The sequence below is a fragment of the Camellia sinensis genome, chromosome 12 (assembly GCF_055761805.1).
Source record: "Camellia sinensis isolate YWXY chromosome 12, ASM5576180v1, whole genome shotgun sequence".
Lineage (NCBI taxonomy): Eukaryota > Viridiplantae > Streptophyta > Magnoliopsida > Ericales > Theaceae > Camellia > Camellia sinensis.
This window is the reverse complement of record NC_138972.1, coordinates 79,490,792-79,507,328: the sequence shown is the minus strand read 5'-3', so window position 1 is coordinate 79,507,328 and position 16,537 is coordinate 79,490,792. Positions and strand designations below refer to the sequence as shown.

At 33.2% G+C, this 16,537-nt stretch overlaps 1 protein-coding gene across 3 annotated transcripts; it reads right to left on the bottom strand.

Moving 5' to 3' along the window:
* Nucleotides 1–108: 108 nt before the first annotated feature.
* On the bottom strand, nt 109–11,737 carry ABCG22 (ABC-2 type transporter family protein). Of its 3 annotated transcripts, none has more exons than XM_028205004.2 (11): nt 11,470–11,737; nt 10,174–10,563; nt 5,627–5,697; nt 4,766–5,001; nt 3,806–3,961; nt 3,483–3,666; nt 2,741–3,049; nt 2,211–2,498; nt 1,444–1,728; nt 842–949; nt 109–717 (listed from the first exon to the last, which is right to left on the bottom strand). In XM_028205004.2, the coding sequence occupies exons 2-11, from the start codon at nt 10,556–10,558 to the stop codon at nt 508–510; spliced, it is 2,232 nt and encodes a 743-aa protein (XP_028060805.1). In that variant the 5' UTR covers nt 10,559–10,563; nt 11,470–11,737; the 3' UTR covers nt 109–507. The 3 variants fall into 3 exon arrangements, with proteins under 3 accessions (XP_028060805.1, XP_028060807.1, XP_028060806.1); XM_028205006.2 differs by having other exon boundaries at nt 11,241–11,567; XM_028205005.2 differs by having other exon boundaries at nt 11,201–11,564.
* Between the last annotated feature and the right edge of the window lie 4,800 nt (nt 11,738–16,537).

Here is a 16,537-nt window from a genome sequence, read left to right as displayed (position 1 = left end):
CATCCAACACTGAATTTTGAATTCAACATCAATTCTGAGACGTCCAATAATTAAGATATAGAAGTGCATAAACCAATTCCAGTTTCCAATACCAAATGCAAAGCTGAATTTTTGAGATGCTACCTGGATTTAATAGATATGTATGAGTAGCAGTTGGTTACAACAGATAAAGTACTCTCACAAATGTGAAGGACCTATCTTTATATTGAGTTCAAAATGTATGTAAAACCAACCACAAGGAAACTTTGGGCAGTTACATCCACGTACATGCCTGTGATAATATATAATATTCTCCTTTATGGTATTTTCCGCTACATTAAGGGTTTAGGTTTCTTAGAGGTGCAAAAAAGCTCATAAAAGTTCTGGATCAGTGGTTTAGTTTCCGATTTGTGACCCTGTATCTCAGAGTCTTCTCTAGATAGCTCTTCGATTGGTAGAAAGCAGAAGCTAGCTAATGTGCTCAGCTTTGTCCTCACTCAAAAAATCTTCTCTCCTTTAACCTCCCAGCTAGAGCTTCGTCCTTCGCAAAGATAGGTATGCCAAGAGACGGTAACCAACAACCATGGCCAGGAGGCAACTAACTTCAGTTAAACCGCTGTCTATTTTCACTCCATTGATTGAGTCAGTAATGTGTTCGTACTGCACCTTCAGAAGAAGTTTGTATGTGTGATAGTTGAAAGACAGATAGCGGAGCCATGATATGAATACTGGAACTTTCTGCAACAGAAATATTTGTTAATTAATCTAAGAACTCGGTATAGATTTTTGTTTTGTTTGAGTACTTTCTTTCCGAGAATTAAAGATGAGGTAAATTTAACTTTTAAGCAAATTGCATGCTTACCGCCACAAAGTATCCACCGGCCAACATGAAGGTCATTACTGTTACAGAGGCCAAAGTTGTTGCTCTCTTTAAGTCCATCAGTGTAGCCCCAATAGCTAGTCCAAGTCCCTGCCATTGCACCCAAGCTTGTTATGAAGCATTGTAGGAGTGGTATGGTACCGTGTTGATCTTGTTAACAAATGGTTGCTGACTCTAATATGTTTCTGACTCTAGGACCGGGCTGAGCACATAAATTCATTCAGGGGCTGTTGGTGCACTTATATGAGCTACTTATATCCACTCTCTTTTTTTTTTTTTTTTGAGAGTTTGTTCCAAACTGTTTGGTGCAACTTTTGCTCACAACTTACTAAGCGGAAATAGTTTAAATAAGTTGAAACAATTTGATTATCTAGAAGGTGCTTTTGGCTTCTTCTTTCTAATTAGTAGCTTTCAGCTTACAAGAAGTTGCACCAAACAGGTGTCAAGATTCAAGCACAAGATCTTCTTACTTTGAATGTTACCATATTAACAATTGTTACTCTAAAAGCTTAAGCTGTTAGACAACGTTGCAACTTTTTTGCGATGTATTTATTTTGTCAACGAGATGAATAAAGAAGCATTACCTGAGCTGCCACAATGCAGAGGAACACCGTAACCATGGTTAGAAAAAATGGACCAGCAGTCTTTCTCAAGCCTGCCATAAAATAGACCACAAGAAGGAAAAGAACGGGCAGTAAAAGGTCCAGAGGAAGGTCGCTTGTAGTCCTAGCCACAAAATATGCGCTTAGTCTGTACATGTCGGCTGCTCGTTCCTTGTTCAGCATGGCTCTTTCTTGAGGAAACGTGAAGATTGCTGTGAAGACTGGAAAAAATCCCCAGAAGACAGCAATGAAGAAAAGCAGCCCCGCCTGCATTAATGCAGATGTATATTATGGTATAAGGTTGAGACCAAAATGAAGATTTCGATGACCAACCTAAATCAGGTTTCTTTTGTCATAGAACTATATGAAATTAACTATTAGCTTCTTTTAGATGGGATTCTGTGGAATCTTCTCATTCTTTAACTGACATTTCACAGAATTGTTTTATTGAGAGAACTAATCAAATTTAGCCAAAATTAATACAATTTTTGAATTATAATCAATATTTATAAAGTTTGTAGTTCAAGTTTCTGTTCCCTTCTAGCCCTAGCTCAAAAATGGTTGAGAGTTCTTTTATGTAAGTGGTTCATTTATATTTTGTCTTTCTTTTTTTTCTTTTCTTTTTTTTTTGGGGGGGGGGGGGGGGGGTTATTCAGCTTCTATGTTTGGGGATTGAGGAGCAATAGCTGGTTAGGGATTCCATTTTAATTGGTCAACTTGTGCATTTTCACAAGGCAATGATTGCATACCTGATCTTGCAGGTTTTGGGGGCTATTACCATCTGATTGCCACCAGAGCAATCCCAAAATAACCGCAGTAGCGAGAACTTGTGTAATTCTCAACCAGCTAAAATAGTCATGGCGCCGTTCTTTGAGTCCTCTACAGAATAATATGGAGAACTGTTTCCACCAGCTTGCTCCCCATTCTCGCTTTGAAGTATACACTTTTGACTTCAGTTCTTCATCAATTGGTATAGGAATCATAAGCTTCTTTTTCTCATTGTCTGCTGCTCTTGTCTCATAAGCCTCTACTAGATACTGTTTCCAAATGAAAATAACATCAATAGTCATAATCTAGCACTCACTCTACTAGTCACAATTACAAATACTCTTTAGCGTCATGATATACCATCTCTAAGGGCATAAAATTTTCAGCCGATTTTACTAGTTTTAGCTAGAATTTTTTGAATGACATGCGTTGTTTTTCATTAATATTTGAGGAAGTCATTCAATGTGTGACAACCCATCTTTTTATGTTTTTGAGTTCAATATTACTTTACCTCATGAACAACTGCAGGAGAGGGCTTCCCATTTCTTGTCTCTGTTTCTGAGTTTCCCATTTGCACTCTGTCCTCCAATTCGGATGGTACAGAGACATCATTTATGTTACCATTTGCGAGGTCTAGCAGGAACTCTGCTGGATTCATGGCAATTAGTGGGGAGCATCCGATGGATGAAAAATAAACCATTGCTTCTGATGCCTTTCCAAAATAAAGCAAACTTCCTTTTCCAAGAAGGATTAACTTGTCAAATTTGTGGAAGAGTCTGCTGGATGGCTGGTGGATTGTGGTGATCACTGTTTTCCCACCCTGCGATGAAATTGAAACAAATTAGACCAAACTAAAGTAAGCCTTATGTCCCACTTAAGTGGGGTTGGCTACATGAATCATTTTCCGTCATTCTGCTCTGTCAAGGGCTATATGCTTAGTTTAAATTTTTTTTTATAACTACATCCCGTGTTAATTTAGGTCTTCTCGTAACATTTCCATTTATGGTGATCATATCACCGTTTCTTACCGTTGCCTCTATAAGTTGTTCTCTCATTGTCTAGGTGATTTGCTGATGATTTGTACAACCTGTGGCCCTAGATATGGCACAGTGGGTAAAGAAAACTCTGAGAAGTTGGGATGAAGATAGGTTTGATTTGTTATAGTTATAATTTGTATTTTTGTTGTCATATATAATCATGAATTTGCTCATAATAATGTGAAATTGAAGCTTTGGACTTGAAATGCAATATACCTCAGCTATGTCTTGTAAGATTTGAACGATCCTCAAAGCAGTTGTAGAATCCAGGCCAGAGGTTGGTTCATCGAGAAACAAAAGAGAAGGGTTGATTATAATCTCATTGCCAATACAGACACGCTTCCTCTCTCCTCCTGAAACTCCCCGAACAAAAGAGCCACCGATCATAGTGTCTTGACACCTAGGCACATTGATATTCCTCATTGATCAGCTCATGAGAACAGGTATGATTCATTTGTGTGTGGTCTGTTTTTTGCTATATCTGACTTTAGCTAACACATAATTGAAGATAATAGCATAGCAGAGAAATGAGAATTTACCTCTCCAAGCCCAACTCGTCGATTACGTCTATGGCTCGTTTTTCCTTTTCCTGTTTTGTCAATGTCTTTGGAAGCCGTAGGAGTGCTGCATATGTTAATGTTTCCCTCACTGTAAGGTGAGGAAAGAGCACGTCATCTTGAGTCACGAATCCTATCCTGAAATATATTTCATGTTGTGATTACCCTTTATTTTCACATCACTTATTTTTTTTAATGGTAATGTTCAGGCTATACTTTTATGTGAACATTGAACATTCATATAGGTGAAAGAAATTATAAAACCAATTTCAATCAGGTAGGGTTTTGAGGAAATCTGTCTTAATCAGGCTAAGTTTGGTTATGATGAAAGTGGGGGAATGCAAAGTAAATGGTGGAAAAAAGTTAGAACTTTCCTGAGTTTGTTTAGCATAAAAGTGATGGAAGTTATAAGAAGGTAATTTTTATATCCATCCCATGGTAGCATGGTAACTAAGCTTTAGTTTCTTACAAAAAACACAGAAAAATACAAGAAAGTTTAAATTTGTTTATAAAATTTTTAAATTTTAATATCAATTTGTTTGTGTCGTGTCACGTGTCCGTGTCCAAGCTTCTTAGGTTTTACCTTTCTTTGCATTAGTTGTAGTGATGATGAATTTCTGTGAATATATGTAACAAAGGCCTATGAGAAAACTGTTATTGTGTATGTATACTACTCTTTCTTAATATGCAGCCCAACTGATAGACATAGCTTGTACAAATTGAAAGTGTTTTATTTTGCTTTATATGCATAAGCACATTACTTACCTTACTCGGACTGCCTACTGCTGTGTCTTATACCAGTTTTCAAGTCTCATATATAGATTTTTGAGTAGTGAAATATTCCTTGTAACCAAAGATAGGAGTTTTACAGTAAATTTCCTGAGAACCAAACACGCATAAATACAATGCTACTAGCTCTTTCATGTATATCTAGATTATTACCTGCTCTTTAGGAACTTCGAATATGGCTGGTCATTATAAGTAATTGAACCTCCTGGTATCGACCCTCTCACTCTGCCACCGAGCAGACTTAGAAGTGTAGTCTTTCCACTCCCCGAAGGCCCCATCAATGCCAAAACTTCTCCAGGATTCACCGAACCAGAAATCCCATTCAATATTTCTTTCTCCACTGTTGATGTCACTCCTTTTATAACCACCTTGTATGTCACGTCCGTAAACTGCATATTCAGAAAAAAAAACAAAAAAAAAAAAAAAAAAAAGAAGTCTCCATTTACAATATTGGCAACAATAATAGGTGTATGTATATATACATATAATTGTCACAAAATAGCATAGTAGTATTTGTACTGAGCATGGCTGTGTTTTTAGTTATTGTCTTTTATACAATATACCTGAAAGTTGTCTCAGATGATGGATTTGAAACCAATTTCACAGTTGATTATGAAGGAGTTTGAACTAGTTCTTATGTTTGTTTCCTAGATGAATATTATTTTATTTTTCAATGAATTATGGGCGTTCTGTTTGCATTGTTGTTTGTGGTGGTGGTGAAAGGAAAGTCTTGTACAAAAATGTCATATAAATAGGACTCTGTACAAGACTTAACCTGACATGATAGCCATGTTCAACTGGGTCGCGTTGATCTCTAGCTAATCTCCATCATTTCCTGTCCAAATACATATAGTATGAAAATTAATCCATGCTCTTTTGTGAAAATAGGGGTTTGTCATCTCGATACATATATATATGCCCTGTACATCCACACACACACACACACAAAAAAAACCAAAAAAAAAAAAAAAACAAGCAAAGGTAGGAATGTCATTGTTATGTTATATATGTTACCTTGAGATAGATAGGCAAGGTTGGTTCTGCTTGAATCCTCTTCTTGTGTATGCCAGCTTCAAGATCCTCCGCTGTAAGTAATCATGTTCAGTATTTATAAATAAGCAGACTTCTGATTTTGCTTTTCCAATTTTGTTTGATACACTAATATATATACATGCACGTTTGATATTGTCGATTGTTTGAATTACCGGCATTCTAACTGTTGTTTGATCCGGCTTCATGCCTCATGTGTTTATGAATGATTTGAGGTAGAAATGTTTACTTAAGTCCCAATTTTTGTTTCTTTATGGTGTGAAACTTGTTCTTTACCAGGGAGGGAGAGGACATGAAGAACAGAGGATTTTGATTTTGTTTCTATCTTGGGTGCATTCAGTTTCTGGGACTAAGGTTTTAGCATATGATTAGTTAAGGATTGGGTTCATTATAGTTTGGGGCATGCCCATTTAGCTATGATTTTTTTTCCCCTTAGCCTTTATTTTCTTGATGTACCTTATTTGTCGAGTTAATAAATTTTCATTTCACTTGTCAAAAAAAAGTCTAAATTTCTGTCAAAGAAAGTCTAACATAGAGAAAGTACAAAAATAAATCACTAAATTCTACAAAATAGGCGTAAGGGAGGGGGTGGGAAGCTGACCTCCATTTCTGTCAATGACTCTTTTGTATGATTCTTTTATGAAAAATACTTTGGACCTCCGCAACCCCCAATTGATTTGTGATCACATATTATTTATTTATTTATTTTCCTCTCTCTCTCCTCCCTCTCTCTCACAAATGTGTGGCGGTGTGGGGGTGCTGGTGGTCTAGAGCATAACCGTTCTTTTATTTGTTTATTTTTGTTTATGTAGCAAAACTATTTTTGTGTACTTGTTTCTGTTATTGCACTTCAATACCTCCCCGACCCTCCTTTTCTAGGCTTTTGTGGGGAGAATTATGCTTAAAGCATCCTCTTTTAGAAAGCTTTGAACTTACCTACATGATCAAATGATTTTTCTACCTAACATTTTGATGGGTCCAAAAATTAATCAAAATGACTAAGTTTTTTTTATTGGCAAAGGATTTTCTAATAATCAAGCCAAAATGTGCCTCTTTTTTTTTTGGGGAACAATGAAAAAAGACGTTCCGTGAGAATATCATAACATCCGTAAATCCTTACTCGGTGTAGCCGCTTGACAATAAGATTTAACCAAAAAATAAATGATGGAGGGAGAGGATTGTATAAAATCTTGCTTTTTGCATAATTTTGTTTAGTTGTTGTCATTATTTGATTGTGATTTGACAACTTTTTAAGAAACTAAAAATGTTTATGTCTAAGAAAGATATCTCACGCTTTAAATTTTTGAAAGACACAACTGATGAGAAAATCAAAGGTAAGGACCACAAAGTAGCTTTGTTGGGTACAATGATCTTACCAAAATCCTACCCAAATTGTGAACAATCTTAGCCAAAATTCATGGTGGGTTGGGGGACCAGAGCAAAGAAAATTTTGCAGAGAGAGAGAAAAGCATCTCCAAATTAAATTATTTTTGCCACAAGTTTCAAAACCATACCAAAATTTAGGACCCTCAATATGAAATAGACTTGGGAGCTTCTATTTTTTACATTAATTTTTTTTTTTAACATATCATTTTTTGTTTGAAAATTAATTTTCAAACAGAATTATATATCAACTATGAAGCAAAAACTTATGATTTAAAGATCAACTTTCAAATTCTAAGTATAGTCAAACTATAAGTTCTTATTCGGAAATTAATTTTCAAATCATAAGTTTTTATGTGATAGTTTATTTTAAACAAGAAATATAGATACTGATATTTGAAAGTAGAAACTCTCAATAAACTTGTATTTAATAAACGGAACTAATTCGATTGATCAGAATTATTATACCTTATTAAGAAATCAATAGTTTGAATCTCTTCATCTACATGTGAGTTTTAATTTTCGGTGTTTTCAATTTAGAAATTTATTCGTACTAATTATATAATGTATTTGATTTTGATTGTTATGCTTGTAATTCATTACATTTTATTTTAATACCGTATATGATCCTATTTGGCAAGTGAATTTTTGATTTATTTTTTAGCTAAAATTTATAAAAAGATAAAATAGTCTAAAATAATCAGTAAAATAAAATGTCACATTAAACTCATAATTATTTTTTTTTTCTCACAAATATCACATTCAACTATAAAAAAATCTAACTATCTTTTCAACTACAAACGTTTTAACCTATTAAAATAATTAAAAATTAAAATAACTTATTAAAATAGTCAACTTTTTAAACAAATCCAAGATATAAATCAAACAAAATAAAATAAAATAAAATAAAAATAAGACTTGTCTTCTCCGGCATGTAACAGCTGGCTAGACACAGTTGATGACAAGTGGATATGGCAGTAAATAAGAGTGTGACATGAGTGTGACAGTAGTGGAAAGGAATGAGGCTGTAACCACAATTTGTTGTAGAATTAGGTAATCAATCATAAAGTAGTCATGTTTTCTTGAACCTTTTTTGGTTCGCCTTTTGCTGTTAACTTTAAGAATTAACTAGAAACAGAGTAAAAGATATGGTGGAGTCGTTTGGCACAGTTTAAATATAATAAAATATATATATATATATATAATTTTTTATATTAATATTTTATAAGATAAAAAATATATAATATTTTATAATAGTTGAGATCTTTTAATAGAGAAAATTCAACACAGAGAAATTTCGCATTGGCAGAAAAATTTCAATTTTCACATCAAAATTTCTTTGATTTCACAGATAAATATTATTGTGGAACTAAAGTAATTAAAAAAAAACATATTGGACCTCAAAATTAGGGATGAATGTTTCACTAATTTTCTTACAAAAATAAAATATAGAGAAGTCATAAATAGTATCTAGAGTTCAATAAATAAATTGAAATTCAGTCATAAATAGTTATTTAGCATAAATAATCATAGAATTTAAATTTAGTTTAAGTTTAATCATTTTATTCAAACTGAATGTTATAATTTATTATTTTTTAACAGAGTTACATGAAAAGTAAACGTAAAAGAACTTGACAATAATTTAGATAGGACTTACCGTAATGTTTAGAGTTAATATTATTTAAATTAAAATAATCAGGATCAAACTAAAATTTTGATAAAACAATATAATTTATCCTTTTTTTAGTATTAAATTTCTTTGGGTAAGTAAACTAAAATCTCTATCCTATTATTTGTCTCCAGAGAAGCTGGAGTTTATCTCTTTGGATGAGCAAAGCGCCCACTTTTCACCAGTATTCACATTTTCCTCCAAAATACATAAATAATTAAAAAAATGTTTGGTGGCCTTTTCTTTAAAAGCATAGGCTGACAGTTTGCATGCATGAGATAAAATCACAAGGTCTCTCTCTCCCTCTCCTCTCTCTCTCTCTCTCTCTCTCTCTCTCTCTCTCTCTCTCAATGTGTTCTTATCCAAGCCAATCATTTGCCAACAAAACTCAACCTTATGAAAGCTTTGGTCGTTTTGTGATAAGGATTGGTCTTTTTAGCACTGTGAAATGGCCAAAAACACCTCTATGCTTTTCTAGATTGGTTCATATGAATCAAGAGGCTCATATGTCAGAGGGTCCTTTTGGTCATTTGAACTCTCTTAACTTTGTGTGGACAATAACGTCTCTCACAAGGCAAGAGAACAAAAAAGTACCCATACAACAATATAAAAGGAATGGGAAATAAATAAATATCATGAGTTTAGGTAAAAAAATATATAGTTTTATTTTATTAGTGAAATAATTAGAAATATTTACATAATTTATATATTAAATATAGATCAACTATGCAAATTGAACTTTATTACATGATTGTGTGTTTTTTTAATGGTATAGAAACACATGACTATTTTATATGAAAAATAAGAATAAAGTGATAAAATGGTTTTTTTTGCTTTTGAAATGACACCCTAAGGTCATGTTTGTTTGGGTAGACATGAGCTTGGGATTGGACTAATAGTCCAATAAAATTATTAATCCGATGTTTGGTTAAACAATTGAAGTACGGACTAACTATTTTAAACTTGACTATTAGTTAAGATAGGATACATAATCCAACGGATTCGTAGTCCTAGGACTGTTAGTCATGGGAATACTAATCCAGTCCGCCCAAACAAACATGGCCTAAGTGTCTTATAAAAGTGTCTTATAACTATTTATTCCAGTGACATATTTTTTTTTTTTTTTTGACAACTCAAAACATTTAGATTTAAGATAGACTTAGATACCGTTTTTTATCATTTACATACTTGTCAACTCATCATGAGTATTAACACAAATAAATGACATAAAAAAATCAAGGGAAAATCACACACCAACAGAGTCTTTATTAAATAGTTATTATTTCATAAAAAAAATTTATAATTTTAATTATTAAAATTTATAAAGTTTTCTATTAATCTGAAATTATTTTTACAAATACCCACTTATTTGTTATTTCTCCAAAAATCAATGACTACAAAAATGTGGAATTTTATCACTGCCTGATGAACACGAGAGTTAAGAACTTAAAACACTTACCAATGTCATCGTCGCTAAATGGTTGGGAATCGGAGATGTCATCGGGCGGCATGGTGAAGCCGGTGAAGGAGAAGGAGAATCCTAAGCTGGCACTAGAGGCTCGGCTTAGGGCGGCTCCGCTGCTGACCTCATCTAGGTCTAGCTTCATTTGGGCACTCCTAGTCTTCCTAATGTGTGTGTTCTTACTACTGCTACTAGTGCGCCCTGGCGAGGCTGCTGTCAATAATGTTTTGCTCGATTTCCTCGATAGGGTTCCGCTACCGGCCTCAGCCCCTCCCACAGCCTCGTTCGACATCGGTGACTTCATTGCCGCCATTACTGTTTCCAACAGTTGATCTGACTTAGTTCTTAGTAGTCCTCCAGACGAGTTTGCTTTCTCCATCATTTACACTGAAATTTCATATAATTATGACAATTATTAAAAGTAGTTAAAATTTAAGAATAATGACAATTACTATATCTAGGAGTGTTTTAAGTAAACAAAAATTTCTTATGTGCTTTATATAAACACATATAATAATAATATAAATATAGACATAGATATATAGCCATAAAATACCCACAAATATGAAACAGGTAAATATGCTTTTCCCATGTACAAAATATATATATATATATATGCAACACCAATTTGGCAGTTGAATCAAAATGTCATATCACTATGGTGGAGGCATGAGCATAACAAATCATGTGAGCTTTTGACATTGCATTATTGATTTTTTATTTTTTTGTTTTTGGACCCACTCTTTAAAATAAGAATAAATCTATAAACATAGAGAATGGTCGCAGAATTAAACACGAAATATATGTTGATGACTAATTTTTTTTAAATGTGAACTTCAGCAGCAAACTTTATAAAACATTATCCATTCATATGTATTATATGTTCAGTCTGTGAGTGATTTGTATTCGTACCAGAAGTGGCAAGATAAACCCCAATATTGTTTTCTAATTCTTTCTATGTTTTTTTCAAGAAAAAAAAAAAAAAACGCAGGCAAGAAACAAAGGATATGAATAACAATGATACCATGGATTCAAAATGACTGATAAAGAATTAACAAGTATACTTGTGGAGATGTGGCAACTTTCAAACTAAATGGGAATTCTTGGAAGTAGAAACATGAGAGAGAGAGAGAGAGAGAGAGAGAGAGAGAGAGAGAGCTAATTCCTGGTCTCCCCCAAAACATACATAAATCAACATATGTAGTAATTTATAGAAGTATTTTGAAGGCCTCAAGGATAAGAGAAAATTGATCACACATACAAACATTAAACAAGTATATAGATTTGGCACACCTTTCTTTTTGTGGGAGAAAGGAAGGGGCTGGAAGTAGAAGAGAAGAGTTAAGAGGAGATCTCTTTTGGGGAAAGAACCCACTAACTTGTAAAAACTTTCTGTGCTGCAAACTGTGGCTCTCCTGTGCTTTTTATAAGAGCAATTAAGAGGAAACACAAAGTTACAAAAATACCCTGAATTTCTTGTCAAATTACCAATGGATTCATAATCCCATTATTTTGATAATACCCATCAAGCAAAGGAAACTTCGTTCAAAAAAAAAAAAAAGAAGCTAAGGAATCAAGTATGAAACTAGAAAAAGTACCTTAATATCTGTGGTGTGTTGGAATTTTTTTACTAACAATAAAATTTTTATTTTTATTTTATTCGTTTGACCTTTACAATATAATTATTGGTTTTTCAAAATTATAGATGTTTTTAAAATTAAAGTCTATAGAATGTTGACAAACACCAAACAGATCAAATATAAGTGGTAAGTATTACACTATATGCAAGATTCGAGTTTGAAACAAAAGAAATTATTGGTGCATTATTATGCACATCATACTTTAAAATTAAATTTTTATTTATTTGGAATTCCATAAGACGAGTAGGGCCATTAAAGGTGTTGAAGGGTGGAGGTGCTGAATTCACATTTGAACTTCAGTTATATAAGTTGTATTAGGTGCATTAAAATAAATCTTGTTGTATTTATTTTTGACTCCAAAACTATTTATTTATTTTTGGTTATTACAACAACAGAAACATTACACATGCGATACCAAAACAACCCCAGTTTATCCATTATTTTTTTAGCTTTCTTTAAGTTTTCAACAAAAATGTCTCAATGCAAGAGCAAACAATCCACCAAACTGAATCACTGAAGGCATCAGGTCTATTCAGGTCAGATATTGAGTTATCAAAAAACACAGAACTTAAAAGGTTTATACATGCCAAAAATCAAAATTGTTTTATTCCAATAACAAAACTAAATGAAAATTGTAAATCAGTGGGACAGTAAAAAAATAATTGCATTTAGATGGAGTCTTTCTTAGTGCAACTCTGACACACAGGATTTGCACAAAATACAGGAAATATTTGCACGATGTACACAAAAAATTTACACCACCAAAAAATATATATATTTTTTATTATTCTATTGATTTGCAATTTCCTCAAGCTAAATTCAATAAAATGATTTAAGAGATTTATAATATATAAAATAAGAATGTATGTAACTAATAGAAAGTAGAAAAAAGTTAACCTGAGAGATTAGTCATTATCTTACATCTGTTATTCATACTACCTGAAAGTACAATTGAAGTGTAACAACTCTAAAATACAATTCAAGTACTTACAATTTTCTACATCTAGTATTCACGTCTACCAAAAAATACGAACTAGTTACAACCCAAAATGGCTCTAAAAAACTAAAAAAATATATCAAGAACTCACTATAGGGTAAAACTACTGTTGAGTATGGCGCACCTTTTTTAAGGATCAACAGATAGGTATGTATATACATGAAAAAAACTAATGAGGATTAAAAATGCTATTATCATTGTATCAATCATAACATAATTACAATAATGAAATCTAATGATGACTTTGAGGTTATGGGTTCAAGTCTTAGGGCCATCACTTTGTGTATTATGCCAAAAAAGTTAGCTGTGTACTTAATCTTTTCTCTCTCAAACACACATTAATGTGTATTAATTGGGCTTTTTTTTTTTTTAAAAAACTTTAACCCTAAAAGTTCTAAATAATTTTACTCTAACCCTTTCCACAATTTTGAAGTCTGCCACTATAATTGACATTTTTTTTTTTTTGATTCCATAGAATTGTTGAACTTGAAAAGACAATATGAAAGAGTAGTCATTGTATATGATCCACCAAAAGATCAGTCATAGCCACTGAGTCATCCGTACCATACACGTGTTCGGACAAGCCATTTGTTCCATTTTTTTTGGAATTTCATGGATGCATATAAGGACACTCATAATATATAAGTCGGTTTGAGTTTGGAGTCAATTAGCAAACTTTTAACATTAAATGTATCGTAACCTTATTAGCTAGCTAGGGACTTGAAGTGAAGCCCTTATCAGATGATAATGAATGTGACACAAGTCATGAATCCATATATGACGCTTTGGTTCCGTCTCTCACATTCCCTCTCTTAGAGGGCAGGAAAAAAAAAACTAAAAAATAAAAGTTTGGAGTTTTGGTACCTTGTGGGCAGTCTTTTTTTGCTTGTAAATGTAGAAAATATGCATACAAATGCTATCAAATAGTCATCTTGTTGTCATCATCATCGCCATCATTGTTGTCCTAATTTTTTGCTTTCAAATTCAATTTCAATTTGTTATGAGTGTAATTGCATTGAATATATGTTTTATTTTTTGCACTTCATTAATTATATACCTAGCTTTTTAGACTGTTTTGGAGCATATAAGGAACCACAAAAATATTTGACCGTGGTTAGTTATACCTAATAAGGGTAGCAAAGCCAAAATTGTATGCCGTCAAATGCTAGGAGGACCATGCTATATAGTTGGAATGCTAGCATACTAAATATGGATAGAAATGAGGTTTTTCTACCCTATGCTGTATTTTAAAGATGATATTTATTGTCACCTACTGCACATTTTTATATTCCCATAAAATTTCTATCTTAAACTTTTTCTATGAATTTATGGGGTAAATCAGTGTTTAATAAAATTGGATGTATTTAATAAAAATTAATTTATTGTGTTTAATAATCCCAATTTATATTACTTTAAAAATTAAGGACCTATTAAAAATAAACTAAAATTGCAAGTAACACTTTTTATTTAATGTTGATGCCTCGTTTGGGAACAGACTTTTTTAATAACCTTTTAGTTTTTTGGCTAAAATGTAATGTAAAAAAAATTAGTATGCTTGGGATGACTTTTTGACTTTTTACGAAAAGATGTGCAAAAAGTAGAGAGAATGAGGAATCTTTGACTTTTTGGTATGAGTTGTTGGCTTTTTAATTTTTTTAGTGATTTTTTGACTTTTTGACTAAAATAGCCCATTGCCAAACGAGGCTTGAATGTAAAATTTTTGATCTCCTATACCACTGCTGAAGTATAAAGGAAGAAAAAATGAAGTTGTTTGAATCATTAGGTGTGAATTGATAGACAGGTAAAAGGTAGAATGGTAACTCCATGCATGTTGTGAGTGGCTGTTAAAGAAGCTTCTATTTACACAATAAATTAGTCTCGTGTATTATATAAAGGAATTTTGAGTTTGAATGATTGCATGAATGATTACACAATTATCTTTATAGAGTTTGCTAGATATCAACGAATCTAATCTAACCTTAACTACATACTAACCTAACCACAGTTTCGCACTAACAAACTAGCTCAATACAATTATTACAACTGTTATCACAAGTGGGAGAGGTTTTAATCCTCGCGCATGTATGAGATTGGTGATGCAGTTGCAACTGCAATTTAGATTGCTCTGAGCTCAATTGTGGCCTGGCCATGGCTTGAACTACGGCTTTGTCTGCAGTAGGAGCTGCAACCTTGGTTAACATGTGTTTAGTTGTAACGTTGACCATGGCTTGAGCTGCGGCTCTATCTTTGTCAATTGCTCAAGTTGTTCTTCCTTATCATGTTCCCTCAAACTAGAAGGACTAAGAGGGATTGAAAGTTTGCTTTGAAGATATTGAAACCTTGATACATATAACGGTTTGGTGAATATATTTGTGATTTGATCAGTAGTGGAAATGTGACAAATATGGAGCTTCTTAGCAACCACTCTTTCCCTAACATAATGATAGGTAACCTCAATATGTTTTGTGCAAGCATAAATATAAGATTGTTAGACATAGCAACTGCGGACAAGTTGTCACACCAGAGAGTGGGAACAAGAACACTGATATGAAGCTCAACTAGGAAGATGCCAAGCCAACTTAGTTCAGCAGAAGTCTGACCTGGAGCTCTATACTTTACTTCTCAAGAAGACCTAGCTACAATTGGTTGCTTTTTAGCAAACCAAGAGATCAAATTTGGACCTAGATAGACACAATAACCAGTGGTGGATCTTCTACCAATAAGATTACTAGCCCAATCTGAATCTGAAAACCTATTGGGAATGAGAGGACCACTAGAAAAGTGAAGACTATGAGCTAATGTGCCATTGAGATACCTGAGGAGCTTTTTGACTGCAGCAAAATGACTATTCAAAGGTGTTTACATGAATTGATAGGCATGATTAACAGAAAAAGCTAAATCTAGCCTTGTAATGGTTATGTATTGAAGAGCACTAACCAAGCTTCAATAAAGAGAAGACTAAGAGAATGGTAGATCATTAGCTGAAGAAGGATTGGGATTGTTAATAACCATACGAGAAGAATATGGTTTACAATCACTCATCCCAACTTTGAGTAAAGTGTCCAAGGCATACTTGGTTTGAGAAAGAACATAGCTTGAAACTAATTTAGTAATAGAGATGCTAAGAAAATAGTTGATAAATTCCAGCTCTTTTGTAGAAAATGTAGAGTGCATTCGGTTACTGAGAGTGGTGATATAAAAAGGGTCACTTTCAATAAGAAGAATGCCATCCACATAGATGAAAAGAATGGTAACAGAATTGGATGTCTTCTTGACAAATAAGGAAGAATCACAATGGCTAGCAATGAAATTTTGAGAAAGAAAAAAATTAGAGAAAGTAGAATACCAAGCTCTAGGAGCTTGTTTCAACCTATAAAGAGCCTTATGAAGTTTGCACACAAGTAAAGGCTGAATGGGATGAACAAAGCCTTGAGGTTGTTGCATATAAACCACTTCTTCAAGCACTCCATAAAGGAAAGCATTAGAGATATCAAGCTACTCAATAGACCAATCAAAATGAAGAGCACGACATAAAAGAATTCGAATAGTAGGTTGTTTAGCCACCGGACTAAAATTTTATGATAGTCCACACCTTCAGTTTGAATTTGAAGAAATCCCTTAGCAACTAGCCTGGCCTTATGTCTAGCAATAGTGCCATCTGAGTTCTTCTTGAGCCTGTGTACCCATTTATAACCAATTGCTTGTTTACCAGATGGAAGAGAAG

What these genes read in the sequence shown, in the direction of transcription:
- ABCG22 (XM_028205004.2), bottom strand. Translation starts at nt 10,558, where the DNA reads ATGATGGAGAAAGCAAACTCGTCTGGAGGACTACTAAGAACTAAGTCA. An exon ending in CTCCTGCAGTTGTTCATGAG is followed by an intron (nt 2,499 to 2,740) that starts GTAAAGTAATAT and finishes ATTTGGAAACAG; the next exon opens with TATCTAGTAGAGGCTTATGA. An exon ending in CCCAAAACCTGCAAGATCAG is followed by an intron (nt 1,729 to 2,210) that starts GTATGCAATCAT and finishes GCATTAATGCAG; the next exon opens with GCGGGGCTGCTTTTCTTCAT.